We start from the raw sequence: 21,775 nt of genomic DNA on the forward strand, positions 1-21,775 counted from the left end.
TAGTAAACTTGAACTTAAGAAGAAGGGATTTGTGTAGCTTAATCAATTACACAAAGAACAAATTTTTGGACTGGTCTCAAATGTGGTTATTTCAGTTTGGTTTAGTTGGCCCCATCCCTCTCTTGCATTGCAAACACACAAAATCATCCAAGATTTGTTGTATACTTGAATCTGTGACTCAGTTCTTGTCTTCATGATTCTGACATATAAAATTAGGTTAATATTTGTTTTATACAATGAGGAAGTTTTGGTTTACAAATGGATTTGTTCAGGTCACAGGATCATTGTTTCTGGATCAAAGTTTCACAGAGTAACAAAACAACCTCTTCTTCTCAATTCCTCTTCCCTCTCCAGAGTATGATCTGCTCATCTTTGAACAATATGGGAACACATGGAACCAAGTCCTGCAATTTTGATCACAGCATCAAAACCAACACTATCAGAATCTAACAGACAAGACAAAACAAAAACCCATTTAAAGTTTATACCTTTAGCTTCACACCGATTCGTTTGCAATCACTCATCCCAACATGAGTGCAATCTAGTCTGACAATCTCCTCTGTGTCAAATTCCTCTCTCACTCTTCCCACGACATTAACATAGACACCATTCCTAGCTGAACCAATACATAATATCTCAATGAAAAACGAGGAAAATGAGGAAAAATATGAGTCTGAGGTAAAACTATGTACATGTACAACTACTTACTAAGTTTCATTAGAGCAGGAGAAAGAAGCCCACGATTTCTCATCTCTTTGGTCTCTTCAAATGTTAACCCATCAGCGACATTCTTGACAAGCCTTGGGTATATAGGTGGATAAGGCTTCCATAACATTAGTGGTATGATAGGTCGATTCTTCGGATCATAATACCTTCCTCGGTACAAAACAAGGATGTTTATGTTTCTGTATACGATCTTTCCACCGGATTTTTCCTGTCAAAACACACACAAATACAGTAAGATCAGGAGAAGTATCGAAAATTAGAGACGTGTTCTTGAGCTCTAAGAATTGGACCTCAAGGTGGAAACATATGTTGTCCATGTCAAGAGTTGGTACTCCCAAGCATTTAATCCTCACTGCCTCTGCTTTCTTCCAATGGTTATGAATGTCATCTATCATATTGTGAGTGACTCCTCCTTTCCCTTATAAACATCGTAACAACAACAACAACAAAGGTTCTAACTCATTGATCACTTAGAAGAATCCAATTATCATCAATCTCTAATTTGATTATGAAAGACCTCGAGCCTTGAGAATGAAAGTATCACAAACGGAAGATTAAACAAGCATGTATAAAATCATACAAATCAATAGGATTAACATAGCCTGAGGTATTAAGACAAAGATGTAACAAAAAGCTTCTACCACAACATCCTAATAAACGACATTCAGAAAGCTCGAATAAAAGATATGAACACAAGTTCTTAATAATGAAGCTATCCGGTTCATTAAACAATTCATCATCTTCCATTGTTAAGCCTCTTAATTTGCAATGATTTGTAAACTATAGTCTTTACTAAATTCAAAGCTTAAAGCTTTAACAAAAAGATTCATTTTTTCCACTAAAACGAAAATGAATACGAGCTTTTAGTGGTTCGAGGAAGAGTTTAATACCAAGATTAATCTGCCGTGGACAATCACTATGACGATACCGTTCCACTAGTTCAGTCACTTCCTCCTCCGTCAAAGGCTCGCCGAGAATCTTCTCTCTCTCCTCCGCCCATTGGCTCTGGTCACTCTCCGGAGAAGCCGGAGCAGAAGTCCCAGTCCAATTCCGGTCTAATCGACCCGGTCCGAATGGAGAAAACCGTTTCGGTTCACGGAATCCAATTGGTTCAATTGCCGGGTTGGTTTCCGAATACGAATACCTAAAATCGAACGGGAGGTCTGAAGTCACCGGCACCGTCCGGTTAGTTACCGGCTCCGATGACTGATCCTGCTTTGTTTTCTTCTTCTGCTTCGTCTTCTTCTCTCTTAGAGGTTTAGTGGGTTTCGAGAGAGGCGAAAATGGTGGATCATCGTAATCTGTAGATAGAAGTCGAGCTCGGAGATTACACAAGAACAAAAACGAATCTTTTGCCTCTTTCGCTAGAGTTAAGCTTCTGCGAATTGAAAGCATTCGGAAAAGAAACAGTCTTTGCTAAGCGCTTCTTCTCTTCTCTATAGTGTTAATTTGGAAGTCGACAAAATGTTTTACTGAACAAGACATATAGTTTCCTAGTTTACATTTTGGCCCAGAATTATTGAAATTCACCATCATTACCCTACCATACACATACACTTACATTATTCTCTCAATGACTTTAATTCCATCATTATTTAGTAGTGGAGATTCTACATTCAGAGTCAGACAATGATTGATAAATTGTATAAAAGATCCAACTTTCGCATGATTATCAAAACTGAAAACAATTCACTAACAATCTTCTTCTTTTCCTTCAGCTTACATGTTGTTACAGTAGCAGCCAATGGCTTTCAGCTAATTGTTTCAAAGTTCTCATCTTTACATCTTCTTTGATCTTCAACCATGGATTTGAAAACATCCAACATATTATCCAAACCTTCAGGATCTTCACCGATATCCTTCATCGCGTATACAATACTCTCTATCGTCGACAAACATCCCTCCCTTGGCTGCCTCCTAACTTCTCTGTACAAACTTGTACCTTCAATTTCCAGCTTCACATGGCTGCACAAAAGCTTCAGCCATGGATTCTCAAGGTACATTCTTCTTGCCTTCGACCATGTCCCATCAAGAACAATCAGATTCCTTAGCTTGAGGTCTCTCTGTTTAAGATCAGTGATCTCCACCGATTCTTCGCTAGGGAACAACAGAGCTGATCCAGGAGGAACCTCCAGCTCGAATTCTCGCTTCCCTTTGGAGAACTTTGTAACCACAAACCCTTTTGCCAAGACATCCATGGCGGCAGGAGAAGCCAATATTTGATCAAAACTAAGATCTTCCTCTTCCACATGGCTTTCCAGCATCAAAGAATGTGAGACATTGCGGATAACACCTCGTTTGTTCATAGAGATTCTGATTAAATCCTCTAAAATACTTTCTTCACAAGAACCTATCTTTTCAGTAAGCCGACAAGAAATTTCACCTGAATGTTGAGAAAGATTCACACTTTCAGCGATTTTCAATCTTCCACGATCAACAAGCACAACCTTCTTCTCTGATTCTAAGTTATCCACATTACCACTACCTAACTTTGAGCTATCATCAAGTTCCAAAGCGGCTTCATCTTCTAGCCAATCATCAGAATCCGAACGATTGGTGCCAATCTTACTCGAACGAGTAGCCCTGATTATGAACTCTGCCTCGTCATGTACATCGAAAACGGTGGTGACACTAACATTCTTAAGCCCTAATCTAGCGATTCGAGTTGAATTAAGGGCGTGTTTTCTCTCGAGACTGTGCTGCAGGATAGTAACACTAACCTCATTATCGAGACACGGAGAACGCATCCGCTTGCAGAGACAGAGCTGTGTGGGTTTAGCGCAAGAAGGACAAGTGGGTCGCTTAGACTGCGACTCCATTTTTAGGGTTTTCGAAACCCTCAAGCCTTGACACCGTATACAATCGGCGAAGTTACTTCGAGACAAAATCAGCTGAGACCGGGCCACGACATGGCCCATCATCTGTCCTGATGTCACACACATTCTAATGAAGCAATCGAAAGTTCCAATCTTTGCTACTACAGTACTACTTTAAGTTGTTGTGTCCGAGGAAGATGAGATTCAAATCAGACCTGTTCAATCCATATTAACCAAACTAAACCGAATGGGAGATGACTAACCAGAACCAAATTGGTGTGGAAACAGTCAGATGGCGTGTATACACAATATACTTGGTCATCTAATTTTAAACCTAGAGAAATGTTGAAGTCTTTCTTTCAAAAGGATTATTTTCAGATTCCTATTTTGTGTATCACATTTAATCCAAACAATTACATAGTGTGTAGTTTCGGCTGGCTACAAACCTGACCAATATATTTACAAACCGATTAAGTAATTGTTGTTAAGAGTTTTCAAACGGAATTACAATAAACTTTTTCCTAACAAACAGACATCTGAGGAAGATAACAATTGGAATTATCATGGTACTAGCAGTTCTCTGGTCTGTTGTATTTTGGAGGCAGAGAAGGACATTGTTCATTCATATGCGAGTATGGTTCCATAGTGTTGTAACCAGGAAGTTCCATTCTGTATTTACCGAGAATCTGACAGTAAGGAAGCTTTACACTGTCATTGTCATTGCACCATTCAGGAAGACGACTTGCATTGGTCTCGAAAAAGTTGAGCATGTAAGCATCTTTGATCTGTATATTGAAAATTGACAGATTCAGAGAACATGGTAACACGAACTTGCGGGTAGGAAGGAAAACAGAGACGATGTATTAGTTCTTACAGTGAATTCTGTGACTTGGACAGAATTAGCCAATGAGCCAAATAGGCCAGCTTCTTTGTACATTTCAAGGATGAATGCGATGCATGAGGTTGATTTACCATCGCTGTATATCCAATTGTCTTGTTCGGGTATTGCCAGTAATTTGTCAAAAGAGGATCCCCGCTTCTCTACTTCGACCAGTACATCAGAAAGATCAAGACCCTGCAATTCAGAACATGTTAAAGGATAGAAAGAAGGACAAGGAAAAAAGTTCAAGTAAAGAAGCACAGAAAAATGCAGAATCGTATACACAACTCAAAGATTAAAGAGTACAGAGAAATCAAATATTAAGACCATTTCAAATAAAGTAAAAATTTTCATCTAAGGTTCATGTTTAGTAATTAGTGATTACAACAAACAGGAAAGGCCACACAAATATGATACCTCTGTTCCGAGTCGCTTGTTCAAGGCTTCATTCCACATATTAGCAGCATAATCAGGCTGCATTTTGCTCCAAACAGTCATGAAAGAGGCAACCTGAAAGATAAAAAGAGAGAAACTCAAATATAATTCAATTAGAAAGCGTATTCATTCCATCAAGGCCAAAGTTGAGAGAAATGAAAAGAAAACCTACAAGGTGAGCATCTAAAGGAGGCGGGTAGTTGTCACTAACGGTATCGATCCAGCTAAAAATCAAGTTGTGATAACCATATGGTTTACCCTCCATGCTGCGAGCATATTCCCATGCAGCAGTAACGTTGAATTTAGCCCGGACATCAGGATGCAAAGGTAGCAATGCGATCTGAGGATTCGAGTCGTCTTTCGTTTGTTCAAATTCCCACCACTCCTCCCATGGTAATATCGCTATTACATCTTCTCCCTGTGATACAAGAAAAAGACTTCAACAAAAGAATTCTTCTTGTATTTAAAACTTAAATATAAGGCAACACACTGAAGTATTGTTACCTTTTCGTTTTCATTGCCAGACTCACCAACCCATAGTTTTCCTTCAGAGTCTCTCAAGCAGACAGCAGAATGACCAGCATATGCTCCGCTCACCCACTTTTCAAGAGTCTCAAAACCTCCCCACCGTCCACGGATCTTGGAAATAGCTAGTAGATCACCGGATTGTATTTGATCAGTTGTAACGTTCGTAACCCATGGTTCAGGACGAGCTTCAAATTTAGCTCCCATATGTTTCTCAAGAAACGCAAGATTAGAGCTCTCCCCCCAACCGGTATTGGTAAAGAGAGGAAAAACATCCCACAGTGCTTGAAGTGTTCCTAACATCCCTGCGTGCATAAGGAATATCGAAATTCCCTTATTCTTAACCTGATACAACAAGTAACCAAAGCACATCAAACAAACTCATAAATATCAAATCCTATATGGAGAAGAAACCAAAAGATATAGCAACGGGATTTGAACAAAAGTTAACAACAGCTTACATATTCATACTCGGCTTTTCCATCCCATTCCGGGAATTCCACAGTGTGTGCCCGAGAAATGAAGTACCAAGTCCAGGTCACGCGATATGGAGTTGCAAAGACATAAAGATCCATGCAAGTCCAACTATGTGCCTTATCAGCCTTCACATACATATGATAACAACAACATCAAATTTAGATTTCATCAGTTAAAAGTAGATTCTAATCCCCTGAAAAAGAGAGAAACTACAGAAATGACGATTCTTGATAAGAACCAACAAAGAAACCATCTTTGAAAACGGACTCTTACTCCACTTGTATGCAAGTCTAACACATAAGATTCTCATGAAAAATCGATTAAACTCAAAAATTGAGTAAGAAGAGGGTCAGATAAAATCCTCTCAGTGTTCTCCTAATTCCCAGGATCCCAAAATTTCTAGCAAGTGAATTCAAATCACAGACTTCCAATAGTCAAAATTGAAGAGGACCCATATACAATTACTCCAATAAACACTCGAAAACGAAACACAAATAAGAAACAGAACAATAGTATTGAAAGGAACCAAAATCGAATGATTTCTTATTCAATTTTCAAATTCACCTTGATGTGAAGCGTGCCTCCACCAAACTCGCTACCGGACTTGTTATGAAACTCTAACCAAGCCTTGTTCTCGTAGAAACAAGCCCCTTTCCACTCGACTGCATCGTTTCCTTCACTCGCTGTTCCGATAAAAGTAGGGAGCAGATCGGCGGCGCCGTAAAGGGAGTTGAGAATCGGCCACGAGACTTGCCTGGGCAAATGCGGAAGCAAGTCGCGAGGGTGAAACGGTGATTTCGCCGATTCCGCGGTTGAAACGGTTAGAATCAGTACGGCGATGGAGAACAGAGAGGAGAGCGAAGAAGACGGTGAGGAAGATGAAGACGCCATGTCCGTTTTGGGTTCGACGTCTCTCCACGATATCAAAACCAAAACTATTTATAAAAATAATGGCTTTCACCGAAATATTTATATAATTTTTCCCGTTTCTTTGAATATATCATTTTCCCCGTATAAAAAGAAAGTTCTTATAGGATTTTTAGACCCCCAAAAATATCATTTTTATTTGTTTAACTATTTCATTTTCTTTTATAATGATAAAAATATATGTATGTTACAGTTTACAAACTAATCTAGTTGGAGTGCACAATAATGTGACAGATCTTACTTTGTGTAGCTGACAAATATTTTGTTTCTCTTTTCAAATCATTCACAATATATAAAAAATTCTACTAATTATTGCAAACTTAGAGAAACGAGTTTCATAAGATATAGCGTTTGCTGATAACTAGGATTTAAGCATATTAATCGGTGCAAATTGGTTCTATAATAGCTAGTCAAACTTGCCAATCGTAACATATTAATCGTTTTGTTGGTGCATGTTAGTTCATATACTTGGCAAAATAAAAGTTCTAATTACTTGCTTCAACGGATTAATCTTATATAAAAGTTTGGAAATTGAACAATGTAAGAACGGTTGAAACTCTCCTTTATTCTTAATTTGATCCAATAAGTACTTAGAACTCGTACAAATTCATAGGTTTTTTTTTTAAAAAAAAAACGCATACACATTAAATCCTAAGTATGAAAAAACAAAATAAATAAAAATAGAATTTGAACAAAAGATACTTACATAATCATACCTGGCTAGCTTGGCTTTTCTATAACATTTCCCGAATTCCACAGTATACTATCACGAAATAAAGTATTAAGTACATGTCACACGATATGGAGTTGCAATTACCTAAAACCGTAAAACGTAAAAACCCATGCAAATCTATCTTAAAATTACTATCATGACTAGAGTATGTGCTTTAACGTTGGAAGGATAATAGTTTGATTTTTGATGTCTCCACGTTTGGACACGAAATTTATTTTTATTGAAAAACATTTATCTAACGATATTGAAATTACTTTAGGTTTGATTACAAAAAAGATCATTACCGTTACTTTTTTAACTAAATCTGGATGGTTTTTTTTTTTTGTCTAAAGATTATCTCCAGATGGTGACACAAACAAGACTACATCAACCAAATAATTTTAATATAACGTATATATTTTCATATCGTATAAGTTCAACCATTAACAATTAACGACATGATCAACAGCGTACACCACAACAACAGCAACAAAATTCACGAGAAATTGCCATGTTCTTTTTGTATTTCCCATTCCTTACAATGTTATCATTTCATTACGCTACGCTACCAATGATCTAACGTGTACACTGTACATTCTTGAAGTATTTTCATCAATCGCGTATAAATTTCTAAGATACATCGCCTTTTCTTCCTCTATAAATATACTCCCAAAATTTTAAAATTACAAAAAAAGCAAAAGACGTATTTTCAAAGCAACAACAATCAAATCTGTTACGTAGGCGTTGAAGTGGTTTATGTCCAATCCAATCCGCGGTTCTACATCATGGCTAGATTAGATTATACACTCCTCTATCATTGAACCGAACCAAAATTTTGATATGACGATATATGATAAACCAAACCAAAATTTCAAATGCTCACCCAGCTCTAGTTTCAATTTCAAGTAACTAGAAAACTTTGCAGTTTCATCAGTCTGCAGAAGCATTATGTATAAGCAAATATTTCTATTAGGTGTAAAATGTGGACTATTGATTCTTGATAAATACACCACGTTTATTATCCGACAAGATTTGTGATAGGTCCATCCTCAGAACTAAGAGATTGTGAACACTAAGAACACAATATCAACACAGTTTCTTTGGCAAATTTTCAGTCTGTTCATTATCTTAACCATGAGGCCTTTAAATACACCAAGGAAAACAATTGATCAATCCTACAAATATGGAGATAAGAAAGTGGAAAGTGGAAAGTGGGAAGTGGGAAAGTGGAGATTAAGTCCTATGATTAAGCAGAAATTAAAAGAACTAGTTAATAATAAATTGTATCTCATCAATTTGTTTCTTCATGTATGTACATGCAAATCCTTTACTAGCCAGAAAATATGACAGACAATGAAACATAGGGATACAAAAAGATTGAATCAAATTAATTTTAAGTATCTGCTCCACTAGTTGCATAAACAGAAGAAACACACGGGAACCAATAGCGACGTTTACCATCTTTATGACCATCATCAATCATCGCAAGACCCTCCTGAAATAAGTATGGAAAAACAAGAGTTTCAGAACCATTAACAACACATGTTTCTCTAAACTAACTGAGGTAAATGAAGAGCAAAAGACGACATACTTCTAATAAAGTTTCGAGGGCATCTATAACTCGACCAGAAGTCCATGAGTGTCGTCTTTGTACCTCTTCTACAGTTACAAAGCCTTGGCCCTGAAAATCCTCAACCCATACATTTCAACTATATATATATATATATATATATATATATACTACTTTCAAGAGATGTTTTGGCTCTTATTCTTTATGTTTTGTTACCTGAGCCAACTCTAAGATTTGGTTATGGTCTTTGTTTAACTCAGTGGGGACTGAACGGACAAGCTTTTTCTTACCAACCGTGATGACCTCAAATCCGCTGCCCAAAACCTGAGAGATTATCAAGTCCAAGATATTAGCAAGAACAGTTTTAACTACTTTTTTTTTTGTTCTATTGGAAGATTACGAGAATTAGGATGACCTTTAGCTTGCTAATAGCTCGAAGACAATCATCTTCAGTCACAGCTTCACGGTCTTTTTTTCTTCTCTGACGAAGATGGTTGCATAGCTCCTGTAAACTGATCAAGCCTCCATTATGGGACCTTGTTAGCATGCAAACTTCAATTATCTGTACTCCTGTTTAATGGATTGATCACTAAACCTTCTAAGTTCTAATACCGCTTAAAACGTGAATGATAGAGAATAGTATAACAAAAGGAATCACATAAGATTCGAAACAAGAAGACAATCTACTGTTCGTACATATGTATCCAGAATTCAGGATGCTAGAACTTAACTAAGACAATAGATTATGGACTGAAGGATCAAACTTACGCATAATCTTACTAACTGATACAAGAAATCATAAAAAAACATACCCAATTCATAATAGAAGTCACCAATTCCGAGTAGCTCAGCCCAGAAACCCTTGTTTGAAGCCAGAGGATCTACTCCAACTTTAGCACACATTTCATGGAATTGAGCCCTAAAGGCAGGGTTTTTACGAATATCGTTCTGCAAACATACGCAGATCATTTCCTTTTCAGAACAATTTAGCCTATCGCACAAACAATCTGCCACATTATTCAACAACACAGTGCTCTTAATAAGCAAAACAAACCGTTGAAAGTGAATCAGATTAGTAACAATTAGATGATTTTAAGAACTACCCAACAGAGAAACTTATACATATAAACTCATCCAAGTAACGACCTTGTGTTTACGAGCGAATTCTTCAAGCTGAGATCGGAAAGTGGCGAGTTGTTCCTTCATGAGATCCGTGCGTAGCTTCGCAACATTTTCTCCCAGTAAACGGTATTGATCCTTAAAGATTGAAACCCAAAAAACAAACAAAGAAGAGAGAGAGAGTGGTATCAATCACTATTGAACAGAGATGCAAATGATAAAATACATCAAAGAAAGTGACATCGGACGATCAAATCAAAGTTGGATTTAGAAAGCAAACCCTAGCAGCCGCAGCTTTTTGCAATCCTCCGATTCCTGGTCGTCGTCTCATCTTTTTTCAAATGATATTGATCTTTTCGGATTTCTCCTTCACCGTCGATACTCGTCGGACAATCTCCCTTTGAACAGATTGTTCATTTCTGTGTAGTTAACAAAGACTGAATCAACTTTTCGGACCAAAAAATCAGAGTGGCGCAGCGGAAGCGTGGTGGGCCCATAACCCACAGGTCACAGGATCGAAACCTGTCTCTGATAGATTTTTTTCCCCATTGAAAGCCCACTTGATTTAACCAATTATTACGCCTAATTTCTGGACCCAGCTTGAAAGCCCACTTGATTTAACTAATTATTACGCCTAATTTCTGGACCCAGCTTGAAAGCCCACTTAATTTACCCAATTATATGGCCCAATTTGTTCGGGATCCATTATCTACATTTACAAATAAAAGTATTTCACTCAATTTTTCTTTTTCACTTATTTTTTTTTAAAAAAAAATTGACAACTGTTTGATTTCTTGATTAAACAGGAAAACTTTTATACTTATTTTTTTTTGTGAACTCTTTTGAGATTTTTGTAATTAGAATATGATGTGTATCATGATATAAAATTATATCATTAACTTATGTCTTTACATAATCAAGATAACCATAAAAACAATTATAAACTGACATAAACAATTTCTTCTCTATCTTTCAGGTTTGGAGGCTAGATCGGGGAAACAGGAGACGGAATTGGAGCCTAAGACTGGTTGGAAGAATTTTTATAACGAATTAATGAAGATATTGAGGACAAAAATAATAGAGTACCTTGTCGACCAAAAGTATTTTAGAGAAGAATCAGAGAAGAATCAGAGAAGAAGAAGGGGAAAATGGAATTAACCATCATGGAACAAACTAAGTATTTGAACAATTATGGTAAATGTATGCTTTTTGTGGTTAGAGATATGGAAAGGCTGAAGAAAAACATTGCTGAGAAGAAGGATTTAATGTTACTTTTCTTTCATTCTAGAATGACAGTTTTAATTCTAAATGTTGAGAATGGATCTTTGTAATAATTTTGGATGGCGCTTGTCTTTTTCTAGTTGAGTTAAGTTAGTGAAAAGGTTTTCTATTTTGGTTGGACTTAATTGATGAGAAAAATGTTCATGGCAACAAGACCAAGAGTTATGCTTGTTTTAATCATGTATAAATCATCTCTTTAGTTCAAATGCAGATGATGATGCTTGTTTGAATCATGTCGAAACCATCTCTTTAGTTCAAATGCAGATGATGAAAGGTGTTATGGAATAATGAATTGTTTTTCTTTCGTATTTTAATAATGACGTCTCTCCACGATATTTAAAATTGGTATTTTTGCACTATAAAAATCCAAATTGGATTAACTAAAATTAAGCAATTGTTCTAGTTTGTATAATTAAAAACGTTTTTTTTAAAAAAAATTATCTGAGAGAAATAAGATTTTTTGACTAATTATCAAAGACACCATATTATCATTTGAAGGATGATAGAATGGTTGAGAGGAGAGACAAAAGTGGTAATTTTATTGGTCCTCTCCGAGACTGATGAAAAACCAAACGTAGTTGAGAAAGATGGAGGTAACTTTTAGTCTAGTTATTTCTATTTGTTTTTGAGTTATTCAGAAAAATAAAAAAGATTAGGATAACTCAATTTGAAATTAAATTGTGTATGCACTTGTTTGATATAAAGTAGAATAGATAACGTGATTGTGATCGATCTTAAAAGTTAAGTTTAGTCTAAAGGTCGTTTTAAGTTTATCATACAAGTGAAGATTGCAAAAGAGAAAATGGAGCTGTATAATCTTAGTATATAATTGACAACTCTCTAACTCTGTCTGATGTGTGTGTCAATTCCAAAAGTTTTTAAGAATGTCAAAAACTGATGCCCCCAAAAAATGCGAAACCACTGATCTAAATCTTTTCTACGAGAAACTAAGCTTTTGTCTCTGTGACCTACAAAGCTGATACTCCTGTAGCTTCCTTGGGTATCAAGAAAAGAAACAAAACAGGTATATAAGTGCAAAACACTTGAATGGCTAAGCCAAGAAACATATTCTCAAAGGACCCTGAAGAGATTCCCAGAACTGAAGCTAATCCTGCTCCCATGAATGACCCAACTGTGTTCCCAAGGTTGTTTATAGACATAAACAGCGCAAAGAGTGTTCCTTCAATCCCAGGAGGACATAATCGACCAGACAAGATCAAGAACGGCATGAATCTGCGATTAAAACGCCTCAAGGTTAAAGTGAGCAATAAGCCAAAACATCCTTGTGAGTTTACAATTCTTCAAGAAAAGTTTCAAAGAGAAGTTAAAGAAGGATAAGCAGATACATACTTGAGTTGATTGATGGCATCAGCTAGAGCTGAACCGAAGAGCACCATTGTCTTGTCTGAAACTCTGTAAATCACATTTGCTCTAGATACTAGAACCATATCGAGGAGTATTGTTATAGACAGCCCGATGTGAGCAAACCTACGAATGATGTTTTTTTTGTTGATTACACCACTCAAAGAAGGACAATATTGAGATGCATGGAAGAATTGATGCGTGTGGGAAATATATAGGCTTACAAGAGAGACTTGCGTAGAGTCATATTTGTAAGATAGCGGTTGTAGATGAAGGTTCCAACCATGAGCCCAAACCAACCAACAACACGGGCTGTTCCTAGGAAAGAAGCGTCCAATTGCAAGACCTCGGTTTGGTAATAGAACATGACGGTAGAGAGATTTGGCACAGTGATATGCGCGATGAAAAACCATGCCATTGGTCTTGGAAAACCAGACAAAAAGTTAATGAGAAATCAATACTTCAAGAAATTTCGAAAGCGGACTATCAAGAAAGCGTGCAATACCTCAAAATAATCGGTTGCTTGAACGCACGGCATAACTCAAAAGTGGCTGCTTTCAGTGACTGGAACAACTGTGAAGCTAAAGACTTTGATTTCTTCTTCTGTGTCACAGACTTTACATTGTTAGTCCCTTTTCTACCTTTCTTTTTCCCTTTCCTTCTTCTTGTATTGGACTTAATCTTATCTCGATATTCATCATTGCTTTTCTCTTCGAACCCGTTCGAATCCAGCAGCTCGGGCAATGGCTCATTGCTAGCAGGAATTTCTTCAACCAGAGCACATGATAGTAGTTGAAGCGCCGGTAGTACCGTGAAAAGGAGGAATATTGTTTCTATCTTCAAGTTGGTTAATGCATAGCCTCCTAATAGACTACCGCATATTCCACCCACAGCCATAGCAAACCATGAGACAGACTGAAGATCTCCAGCAAACGAGGCCCTGATAAAACGATTAAAAGACAGTTCAACTAATGAATAAGAATCCCATTTTCCCGATAGATTCAGTCACTAAACTATGATCTTAATTGTGTATCCGAAACAGAAGAACACAGAATCTTACTTTTCAAGTCTTACTGCCTCAGCTATCATGGCATCTACCACAACATCAGCCATGGCTGATCCAAGATTCTGGACGGTTAAGAAAATCATCAGGTACAGACTGGAACTTCGTGAGGTTGAATCTAGACCAAGCAAGAGCCATGGCACAAGAGAGAGCACAGTCGAAATCACCAAATACGGCGTCCTCTTTTTCCCTCCGATTGGGATACAATCTGAGATGATCCTACAACAAGAAGCAAAGGAGAAACAACATGTCATTATTACTAAGCTCCTAATTCTCTGCAGTGTTTTAGCTTGATTTTTATGTTTTGATATATCGATCAAAACGTGTAGTGTAAGAATTTATAAACTCTTTTACATTATTATTGAAGATTCATACCCATATAATGGTTTTATGCTCCATGGAAAGAATGCTACAGAGAAGACAAACTGAGAAGCTGATGGTGATAACTGAAGCCTGTCTTTGAGCTGGTAAGAAACTGCTGTCCACACGAACGATCTAAATCCCTATATACAAAAAAAAAAAAACAGCAAATCAATTTGAGTATCACGCAATGAATTTTATATAGCTAATCCTAAGTTTCTACAGGATTAATTCACCAATAACATGTAATCAAGCGAAACTTTCTCAACACATGTACAATGATCGTCGAATTATCTAACCAAAGCGATAGGAACACACGAAGGTCTAAGAAAACAGAGGAAAATGCAACAATATTTGATCCAGTATAATGTCGAAGCTTCCAATTCAAAAACATCCACAAATCAGAAGCTTCTAATACCTAATTCGCATTTGATTCATGAGATTTCGATTTGGTGTAATCAGAACGACAACGAAATGATGGATACTCTGCTTAACAATAATCCGCAAACGAGAAATCAATCACCATTTCTGTTTTGGTTTAACGAGGATCGCCATTTCAGATGAATTACCGGAAAACAAAAGAAAAAAATCCAGAGATTGAAGCAGAGAAGGAAACCTGAGTAAAGTAAATGAGGCAAACGAGCCACAGAAACGCGACGCCAAACGCCGATCGCAGCTGCTTCAACCAATGTATCATCGTAAAGCAGGATTAGACAAAACAGCTCCTTCGGATCATCAAATCTCCTAAAAATCTCTTTCTCTTTCTGTTTCGTTCTTCTTTTCTCGGGAAAATCTGCTCTCTATTCCTTATAACGAATTTTCTTTCCCAGATTTATGGTTTCCTCGTCCCAACATTCAATTTTCCCGTTGACTGACCACTGACGCAAAGAATGACGATAGGGGTACTTTCGTATTTGCCATCAAACAAAAAGCTACTCGTGCTTGAAACACGTTGCCGAACCAATAACATTCAGACACGTCATATGTAGGACCCATTCAACAACAACTGTTATTTATCTTCCACGTCACCGCCTTGTGAGACTAGTCTATCTTTGACTTTAACAAAGACTTCATTTCTCAAGTTTCTAAAGGGCTTGTGCTACATATCAACATTATACAAATCCAAAATGTTCATATTATTATAATACAAGTTTACAACTTACAAAGGAGTTAAAAAGAGGTATGAAGGGGCTTTGAATCAGCAATAAGAAGGTGCATATTGGGGTCGATACACAAAAGGCTTCACGGAATGAAAGTAACCGGAAGGGCGGTTATAAGTGAATTTGATTCCGGTATTGCCTTGGTTTAGGCGGTTGCAAGGTGTGTGGAAGCTGCTAATGGGCCTTGCAAGGCAAGCGTCCCAACGTTCGCTCTCTGGCATTGTCTCTGCTACTGTGTAGACACCTTTTGAGTTTGTGAAAGCTTGATAGTTCACAACTTCTCCGGATTTGGTTATGCAGAGAACCGCAACCTCAGCTCCTGTATATATACACACACAACAGAAAAAGATTGAACAACAACAACACAAAAAATAAGTTGAAAATGTATGTGAATGATCACAGTTTACTAGGAGAAGGATGATATGTATTCAGTTTACTAGGAAGCCACCTTCTAAGAGACAAGAGATTATGTAATGCTTGATCCCTATCTACTTGATTTATGTAAGTAAGAAACAGAATATGAATAAGAAAACTTGACAAGATTTCACATAAAGCATACATAATCTGCAAAAACTGCAGGCATTAGACTCGCATAGATATGCACAATATGCTAAAAAAAGAAACAGTACCTATAAGATTTGGCTAATAGACTACTCTATAGAACTAAAAAAATGTTCTTCATGTCCAAAATTTACAATCGATGCTAGAGTAAATGTTAAAACCAATTTGATGTGTGAGAAACACTTGCTATTGAAATAAACAGTGATCAATCTGAAGAAATCCGTCAGAACAATAACAGTTTAGTCACAACTCACAACACACAAACAAAGCAACACTCTTTCTCAAAATTACTACTGAAAAGTGAAAACTGGATCCAGGATTCTACACAGTAAATTCCAAAGAACTCGACAAAATCAGACTTGGTTTTTTTTTCCCCGAGAATCGAAAAACTAAAACTTGTCTAAAGAGAAGACATATATATATATATATATATATGCAGAAAGAGAGACTAACCTTCAAGAACATGATCTTCTGGTCCGATAGAAGAATCGGCACATACATCGCATACAACTCTGCCGCGAATTTCGCCAGTCCACGCGTCGACACCAGAAGCTAAGATCGCAATCATCACGAACAAACCCATCACTAGTTTACTCATTCGCGAATCCATGAGCAAGAATTGCTCTAATCTTTACTTTTTTCTCTTAGCGCTTCTCTCTGAGACAAAATACACGACGGCTCAGAACAGAACTTGTTAACTGAAATGACCGGAGCCACCACAACACACCTACTTCTGCGTTTTGTCGGTTGTTTAAACCCTCTAACTGGCAAAGTGAGTTCCAACAATAACTAAAACGGCAGCGTTTGTATAATTTTCTTCATTATCTTCTCATACAATTGAGAGTATTAAGGTTGAATCTGTGATAACTAAAGAATATAAGCCTTCTTATATAATTTTTATAATAATGTTCTCATTGTTCCCGAAAAGTAAAACATTATTACTTCCTCAGTCCAATTAAAATCATTAGAGCAATATACTCTACACTGTAAATAAGGAACGTGTGCGTGTTGACTAGTCGCTGCCCTTTAATCCGTCACGCTTTACAAGAAAACTCAGATTTCAAAACCAATCAAAAGAACCAAAGATTTGATTTTTTATTTTTTTCCCCAATCGTATACCTAATGTTCAATGCGGGTCCTATATCCAGTTCGATCAATTACATCGCCGATTCCAAGTCCTGAAATTTAAAAAGAACTCAAAAAAGTTTGGCTTCTGCTCGCTTGATCGATTTTGAAGTGGTAAGTTTTTGTTTTTTGGTGATTTGTTGAGAGCATTGGTTAGGGTTCTTTTAAATTAGAGGAATTTGTGTCTGTTTCTATGAGATTTATTTGGAACACTTTTGATGAGGTTTTTGACCCATTTTCTGGGATTTGCTGCTTTGTAATGTCGAATATGATTAGTCAAAGCGTTAAAATCCAAGAATGTCGTTCTCATGATTCTTTTACTTCAAATCACTTGTCTCTATGGTTTCGTTTTCCTCTTTTTCCCTTTCTCTCTGTGTGATTCCCTCTTGGTTTACATTGATAGATATTTAATTTTGATAGTGTAAAGTTGATTGATTCTCTGTGATGGCATTACATTACTTCAAGTTTCAACCTTGTATCTCGATCAATCTGTAGAAATAAGTTAATCTGAACTATCTGATATTCTTGTGGACATAATCCAAGTTCTTATTCTGTTGTGTCTTGTCTTAGTATCAGTAAATAGTTTGAATGCTTTTCTTCCCATTTTATTAGTATAGCTAGATTACGATTTTTTCTGCTGGATTTAAAACCATTCTTTTGCAATCCTTTGATTACATCTTTCTTTCCTTTTAGATAAAAGCATTTGATATGGCTTGAAACTGGTATACATGTAACGTTCTTGAAAGTCAAGAGTAGTGCAGTACACAATTGGTTTCTTCCTCTAGATTGTGCTTTGCAAATAGCTTGTGGAAGAGCTTTGCAACATCGCTTGCTCATTTCACAATTGGTTCTGTCTATGGAATTTGCAGTTCCCTACCTCTGCTTCAAAGTTTGTTAAGCCAGAAACGTGAGCTACTAAATCCTTTCGGATATTCCCCGAGTTGAAATCCATGAATTCCTCATAAAAACTGCAAAAATTCTGGTGAAAAAATGGCTTATTTGTTTGGTTTTCTGCTTCTTTTTCTTTTCAAATATAATAAGGTTACTAAATCTTCTAGATTGATGCATTGTTTTGCTTATTCAGATTTGTTTTCAGACCCGTGAGGCCGAACAAAACTCAAGAAGTTATCCTCTAAGAGAGGAGCAGAGGCGAAAGAAAACGAACAAGTTTCATAATGGTTCAGAAGCTTGAACTGATCAGAGGTGGAGGAGGATCAATAAAAATAGGAGCAACAGGAACAGTCGCAACTCTAATGACTCGAGAGCTAGACTCCATGAAACAGCCTTCTCCTCAGACTCCCACATCGAGACCCATTAGAACAACAATCCCTGTCTCAGTAGACTGTGGCACATCTTCTTCCACTCCAAGAAGACAGAAAGCAAGAAAATCATCAGACGAAGCTAGCAGCAGCAGCAACAACAACAATGTTAGAACACCAAAGGGTCACAATGCCAGAAGCAGTCATCAGCTTCCAGTGATTGGCTCTGATAATCTTAGAACACCAAAGGGTCACAATAACAAAAGCACTCATCAGCTTCCAATGCTTGGCTCTGATAATGTATCGTTGCAAGGAACCCCGAGAAGAGAGAAGAGAATGAACATTGTGGATATTGTGGATGTGAAATGTGGGAATCCAGATCGAGCTTGGGCTAATCCGATAACCAGTAGACTCAAGAAGCTTGGCTTCTCTAAACTCAATGAGAGCATTGTTTAAAAGCTCTGCAAACTTTGCCTTATACTCTGGCACATGCGGTTTGAATATCGGGTATGAATTGTAATCTCTCTTTGTCATAATGTAATCTCTCTTTGTCAAACCAACAATGTAATTGCAAACGGGGCTTTTGGTCATTAGTTTTGGAATCTTTCTTCATCCCAATACATAAAGGCAGATGCTTTGCTCGGAAAATTCCTAAGAGACTAAACCATTAAAGTTTTTTTAAAATTCGATTCTCCTTTCACAAGCTAAAAGAAAGAAACAATTATGCCCTTCGAGAACGATTTTGTCAACCTTGGAATATCTTTTCCTTCACCAACACATAAAGGTAGAGTAGTAAATTGATTTAAAAACAAAACAAAAACAAGAACGGATAAATATGTTGCTACGCATTTCCACTTCCATTAAGTACTAATTGAATTTTTGTGACAATAAAAATAACTTTGATCTTCTTTTGGTTCTTATGCCATTTGATCTTGAAGAATTGGGATAGATGACCCTTTTTATTCCAAGCAATTTAAAATTTAGAAGATGCTGTCTAGCAAACTATCTCTTGCTTTTTACATTTAGTGGAGGAAGGAGGAAATAGTTTTCCATATTTTTCGATTTATTGGTTAAAGTAATGAAAAATATCTTTTTTCCATCTATTTTATCTTCTCTGTTGAGTATTTTTTTGAAAATCAGATCACTATGATAGATACGTAATAGACAAACTATATTTGAGTGGGTGATGTATATGTTTTAAACGAAGAGTAGATGAAACCGAGCTTTCGAAGACTATGTAGAGAATTAGTTTGAAAAGTCGAAGTCTAGCCACGTAAAAGACATTGGCATTCTCTTTGTCCTTTAACATTTCCGATTATGATGTAAGAAAAAAAAAGTTTTTACAAAAACACAATAAAATATAGTAGAAGAAATTAAATAGATTTGGTTAGTTAGGACCAGCCACATCATTGAACTTGAATGTTCGGTAACAAACACCTATCATCATCATGAGTTTCATAAGTTGTTCAAGTCTCTTTTGATGTGCATCCACGTGGTCCAACACATCAACTGGTTCTTTAATTTATTTTTATTTATTGAAGTACCTTTTAAAGTTATTATATTTTAAATTCCCTTCGTTAGTGAACAAACTTGCCAAAATGGTGATAATGCTGATGACAAAAAAACTTGCCAAAATGGTAACCAAAACATAACCTTTGTAATGCAGGTTTTTTTTCAGCTTTGTAGCCAGTTTAGAGAGGTTTTATACCGAGGTTTTGGTTTAAGAGGTTTTATACCGAACAGTGGATTGGAGTTTTTAGGGTTTAGGTTGTGATTTTATGTTTTTATAGGCTCGTATCTTATACAAATTAAGATATTATTTGTGTGGTATTGTGTTAATAAATCCTTTAGGGTTTAGGGTAAATATGTATCAGTCTAAGTGATATAAACGAAAACTTGTAAGGTCATGATTCAGTGGATATTATTTATTAGTTCAATTTGTCTCGTTCTATCAATAATTAATTTGTATTAAAAAAAACAATTGTTATCACTTTTTTAGATTCTATCATAAAATAGAGAATACTTAGTTATTGTGTGATGTTAAGACTCCACCAACAAAGAAATAACTAGCCTAATATCATCAACCAACTCCATTACAATAAACATATATATACTTCAAAAAATTCAAAATTGTAGGAAAATATATATTTTTGTCGTAAATGTGTGTTGTATTGTGATTTAGAATAAAAAATATAATAAATAGGCTGGTTCTAGTGATTAGTCCATTATCTGTATGTTTATAAAATATCATTACATCCGTATGGGACTCTTTGTAGACTACGCGTAATTGACTAAACAATTATAATATTTTACTTTTTTAACTATCATCTAGACGAAGTTTCTGATTGAAGATAAAGATTCCATGCCGACAACAACAAACATATATTTTTTTTAAACAGAGCTAACGTCTAAGAAAATCATCTAATGTCTATTTTCTTACGAAAAACGCCAAAAATACAAAAGCTTTAATTTATATTTTTTCGTCGACAAGCATTAATATATTATGGTTGAGAAATTACTACGCTCGAATTTTAGTTTTTTTTTTATAAAAAAAAACGAAAACTGTAATACTTTAATATGTACATTGACGTATAATAAACTTGAAAAATAAAATGTAGTTAAATGGAAATATTGTTGAAAGATAACTAAAGTCTAAAAGTGTTACAAAAGAAGAAACAAGAGGGACAAGCCAACGAGTTATTCCTTTGAGCGTGTGTTTTAAAATGCCTATAGGAACTGCATAGCTATGCCATTTATATTTATCTAATCATATTAATTTTGATTCTATTGATTTTTGATAGTCTAGTTTTTTCTTACATATTGATTGATGTGGCTGAATTCAACATTTGTTCATAAACGATATGCATCTAAACATAAATGTTAACACGATTCACAGTTGAAAGTAAAATTCATGAATACGTTCTCATTCCTTCATATTAAAACATAAAGTATTGGATATGCGTGACATAGATCCAACATAGATCCAACCAACGGGAACTACATTTACTTACATCATTTTTTTTCTTACTCAATGCTTATATCATTCTTTAAGAAACTACTTTTGAAAAAGACAATAAAAAGATGGACATTTTTTTTTTGTTTCCTTCAACAAAACGCTTCTCAAGATTCTCGTGCTTTGTGTTTCAAATGGATTTACTATTTAGATACGGTTTTCTCCTCTTCATTTCCAACAGTCAATTGCTATAGTTACTCCATTTATAATTGATAAGGTGTATACCATATTTGATTAATATGAATTATACCTTAGTTTTCGTATAATCGTATTATTCCCATATTTACTTAGGCATAATCGAATAAGAGAATTCCATAGGAAATTATTAAAATATAGATGATAATAATCAAATAAGTACAAACGATAGGAGCAGAATACTCTCAATAAATTTAGATGAATAATCA

At 35.9% G+C, this 21,775-nt stretch overlaps 7 protein-coding genes and 1 non-coding gene across 13 annotated transcripts; 2 read left to right on the forward strand and 6 right to left on the reverse strand.

The window, feature by feature from the left end:
- Positions 1–150: 150 nt before the first annotated feature.
- LOC18018827 (CRS2-associated factor 2, mitochondrial) lies at positions 151–2,148 on the reverse strand. The gene is made up of 5 exons (XM_006401452.2): positions 1,617–2,148; positions 1,017–1,144; positions 709–934; positions 489–616; positions 151–404 (listed from the first exon to the last, which is right to left on the reverse strand). The coding sequence occupies exons 1-5, from the start codon at positions 2,119–2,121 to the stop codon at positions 333–335; spliced, it is 1,059 nt and encodes a 352-aa protein (XP_006401515.1). The 5' UTR covers positions 2,122–2,148; the 3' UTR covers positions 151–332.
- Positions 2,149–2,326: 178 nt separating this feature from the next.
- Positions 2,327–3,657, reverse strand: LOC18018828. The gene has a single exon (XM_006401453.2). It carries the CDS (start codon positions 3,645–3,647, stop codon positions 2,478–2,480), a length of 1,170 nt encoding a protein of 389 aa, XP_006401516.2. The 5' UTR covers positions 3,648–3,657; the 3' UTR covers positions 2,327–2,477.
- Positions 3,658–3,885: 228 nt separating this feature from the next.
- LOC18018829 lies at positions 3,886–6,826 on the reverse strand. Its single transcript, XM_006401454.2, has 7 exons — positions 6,424–6,826; positions 5,844–5,984; positions 5,362–5,727; positions 5,030–5,275; positions 4,840–4,932; positions 4,417–4,617; positions 3,886–4,327 (listed from the first exon to the last, which is right to left on the reverse strand). Exons 1-7 carry the CDS (start codon positions 6,748–6,750, stop codon positions 4,112–4,114), a joined length of 1,590 nt encoding a protein of 529 aa, XP_006401517.1. The 5' UTR covers positions 6,751–6,826; the 3' UTR covers positions 3,886–4,111.
- A 1,944-nt stretch (positions 6,827–8,770) lies between these two features.
- On the reverse strand, positions 8,771–10,605 carry LOC18018830 (vacuolar protein sorting-associated protein 22 homolog 1). Of its 2 annotated transcripts, XM_006401455.2 has the most exons (7): positions 10,468–10,605; positions 10,215–10,325; positions 9,881–10,016; positions 9,484–9,638; positions 9,285–9,392; positions 9,090–9,179; positions 8,771–8,993 (listed from the first exon to the last, which is right to left on the reverse strand). In XM_006401455.2, exons 1-7 carry the CDS (start codon positions 10,516–10,518, stop codon positions 8,892–8,894), a joined length of 753 nt encoding a protein of 250 aa, XP_006401518.1. In that variant the 5' UTR covers positions 10,519–10,605; the 3' UTR covers positions 8,771–8,891. The 2 variants fall into 2 exon arrangements, with proteins under 2 accessions (XP_006401518.1, XP_024012167.1); XM_024156399.1 differs by lacking the exon at positions 10,468–10,605 and having other exon boundaries at positions 9,881–10,075.
- Positions 10,606–10,649: 44 nt separating this feature from the next.
- Positions 10,650–10,721, forward strand: TRNAM-CAU. The gene has a single exon. It is a non-coding gene; the product is annotated as a tRNA-Met (tRNA).
- A 1,544-nt stretch (positions 10,722–12,265) lies between these two features.
- On the reverse strand, positions 12,266–15,157 carry LOC18018831 (probable folate-biopterin transporter 4). Of its 2 annotated transcripts, XM_006401456.2 has the most exons (7): positions 14,870–15,157; positions 14,269–14,396; positions 13,891–14,112; positions 13,336–13,770; positions 13,055–13,252; positions 12,819–12,956; positions 12,266–12,701 (listed from the first exon to the last, which is right to left on the reverse strand). In XM_006401456.2, the coding sequence occupies exons 1-7, from the start codon at positions 14,948–14,950 to the stop codon at positions 12,437–12,439; spliced, it is 1,467 nt and encodes a 488-aa protein (XP_006401519.1). In that variant the 5' UTR covers positions 14,951–15,157; the 3' UTR covers positions 12,266–12,436. The 2 variants fall into 2 exon arrangements, with proteins under 2 accessions (XP_006401519.1, XP_024011889.1); XM_024156121.1 differs by lacking the exon at positions 14,870–15,157 and having other exon boundaries at positions 12,270–12,701; positions 13,891–14,101; positions 14,269–14,391.
- Positions 15,158–15,368: 211 nt separating this feature from the next.
- LOC18018832 lies at positions 15,369–16,721 on the reverse strand. Its single transcript, XM_006401457.2, has 2 exons — positions 16,428–16,721; positions 15,369–15,732 (listed from the first exon to the last, which is right to left on the reverse strand). Exons 1-2 carry the CDS (start codon positions 16,582–16,584, stop codon positions 15,452–15,454), a joined length of 438 nt encoding a protein of 145 aa, XP_006401520.1. The 5' UTR covers positions 16,585–16,721; the 3' UTR covers positions 15,369–15,451.
- Positions 16,722–16,966: 245 nt separating this feature from the next.
- LOC18018833 lies at positions 16,967–18,983 on the forward strand. 4 transcript variants are annotated; one of them, XM_024156122.1, is made up of 3 exons: positions 16,967–17,213; positions 17,969–18,081; positions 18,184–18,983. In XM_024156122.1, exon 3 carries the CDS (start codon positions 18,275–18,277, stop codon positions 18,812–18,814), a length of 540 nt encoding a protein of 179 aa, XP_024011890.1. In that variant the 5' UTR covers positions 16,967–17,213; positions 17,969–18,081; positions 18,184–18,274; the 3' UTR covers positions 18,815–18,983. The 4 variants fall into 4 exon arrangements, with proteins under 4 accessions (XP_024011890.1, XP_024011893.1, XP_024011891.1 ...); XM_024156125.1 differs by having other exon boundaries at positions 17,969–18,006; XM_024156123.1 differs by having other exon boundaries at positions 17,020–17,213; positions 17,793–18,081.
- The last annotated feature ends 2,792 nt before the right edge of the window (positions 18,984–21,775 follow it).

The sequence above is a fragment of the Eutrema salsugineum genome, unplaced genomic scaffold, assembly GCF_000478725.1.
Source record: "Eutrema salsugineum unplaced genomic scaffold, Eutsalg1_0 scaffold_2, whole genome shotgun sequence".
Lineage (NCBI taxonomy): Eukaryota > Viridiplantae > Streptophyta > Magnoliopsida > Brassicales > Brassicaceae > Eutrema > Eutrema salsugineum.

Bases quoted from the DNA above. Each gene is read 5' to 3' on its own strand.
- LOC18018833 (XM_024156122.1), top strand. From the start codon at position 18,275: ATGGTTCAGAAGCTTGAACTGATCAGAGGTGGAGGAGGATCAATAAAA.
- LOC18018828 (XM_006401453.2), bottom strand. From the start codon at position 3,647: ATGATGGGCCATGTCGTGGCCCGGTCTCAGCTGATTTTGTCTCGAAGT.
- LOC18018831 (XM_006401456.2), bottom strand. From the start codon at position 14,950: ATGATACATTGGTTGAAGCAGCTGCGATCGGCGTTTGGCGTCGCGTTT. The intron at 14,113-14,268 runs GTATGAATCTTC...TTCTTGTTGTAG, and splicing joins AGCATAAAACCATTATATGG to GATCATCTCAGATTGTATCC. The intron at 12,957-13,054 runs GTAAGCCTATAT...CATCATTCGTAG, and splicing joins ACTCTACGCAAGTCTCTCTT to GTTTGCTCACATCGGGCTGT.
- LOC18018827 (XM_006401452.2), bottom strand. From the start codon at position 2,121: ATGCTTTCAATTCGCAGAAGCTTAACTCTAGCGAAAGAGGCAAAAGAT. The intron at 935-1,016 runs GTCCAATTCTTA...GTGTTTTGACAG, and splicing joins ACATATGTTTCCACCTTGAG to GAAAAATCCGGTGGAAAGAT. The intron at 617-708 runs GTAAGTAGTTGT...GTATTGGTTCAG, and splicing joins TCCTGCTCTAATGAAACTTA to CTAGGAATGGTGTCTATGTT.
- LOC18018830 (XM_006401455.2), bottom strand. From the start codon at position 10,518: ATGAGACGACGACCAGGAATCGGAGGATTGCAAAAAGCTGCGGCTGCT. The intron at 9,639-9,880 runs GTATGTTTTTTT...TCCATTAAACAG, and splicing joins TGACTTCTATTATGAATTGG to GAGTACAGATAATTGAAGTT. The intron at 9,393-9,483 runs GTCATCCTAATT...ATAATCTCTCAG, and splicing joins GAGCTATTAGCAAGCTAAAG to GTTTTGGGCAGCGGATTTGA.
- LOC18018829 (XM_006401454.2), bottom strand. From the start codon at position 6,750: ATGGCGTCTTCATCTTCCTCACCGTCTTCTTCGCTCTCCTCTCTGTTC. The intron at 4,933-5,029 runs GTAGGTTTTCTT...TTTATCTTTCAG, and splicing joins CTCCTTTAGATGCTCACCTT to GTTGCCTCTTTCATGACTGT. The intron at 4,618-4,839 runs GTATCATATTTG...TCTGAATTGCAG, and splicing joins ACAAGCGACTCGGAACAGAG to GGTCTTGATCTTTCTGATGT.
- LOC18018832 (XM_006401457.2), bottom strand. From the start codon at position 16,584: ATGGATTCGCGAATGAGTAAACTAGTGATGGGTTTGTTCGTGATGATT. The intron at 15,733-16,427 runs GTTAGTCTCTCT...GTATATATACAG, and splicing joins AGAAGATCATGTTCTTGAAG to GAGCTGAGGTTGCGGTTCTC.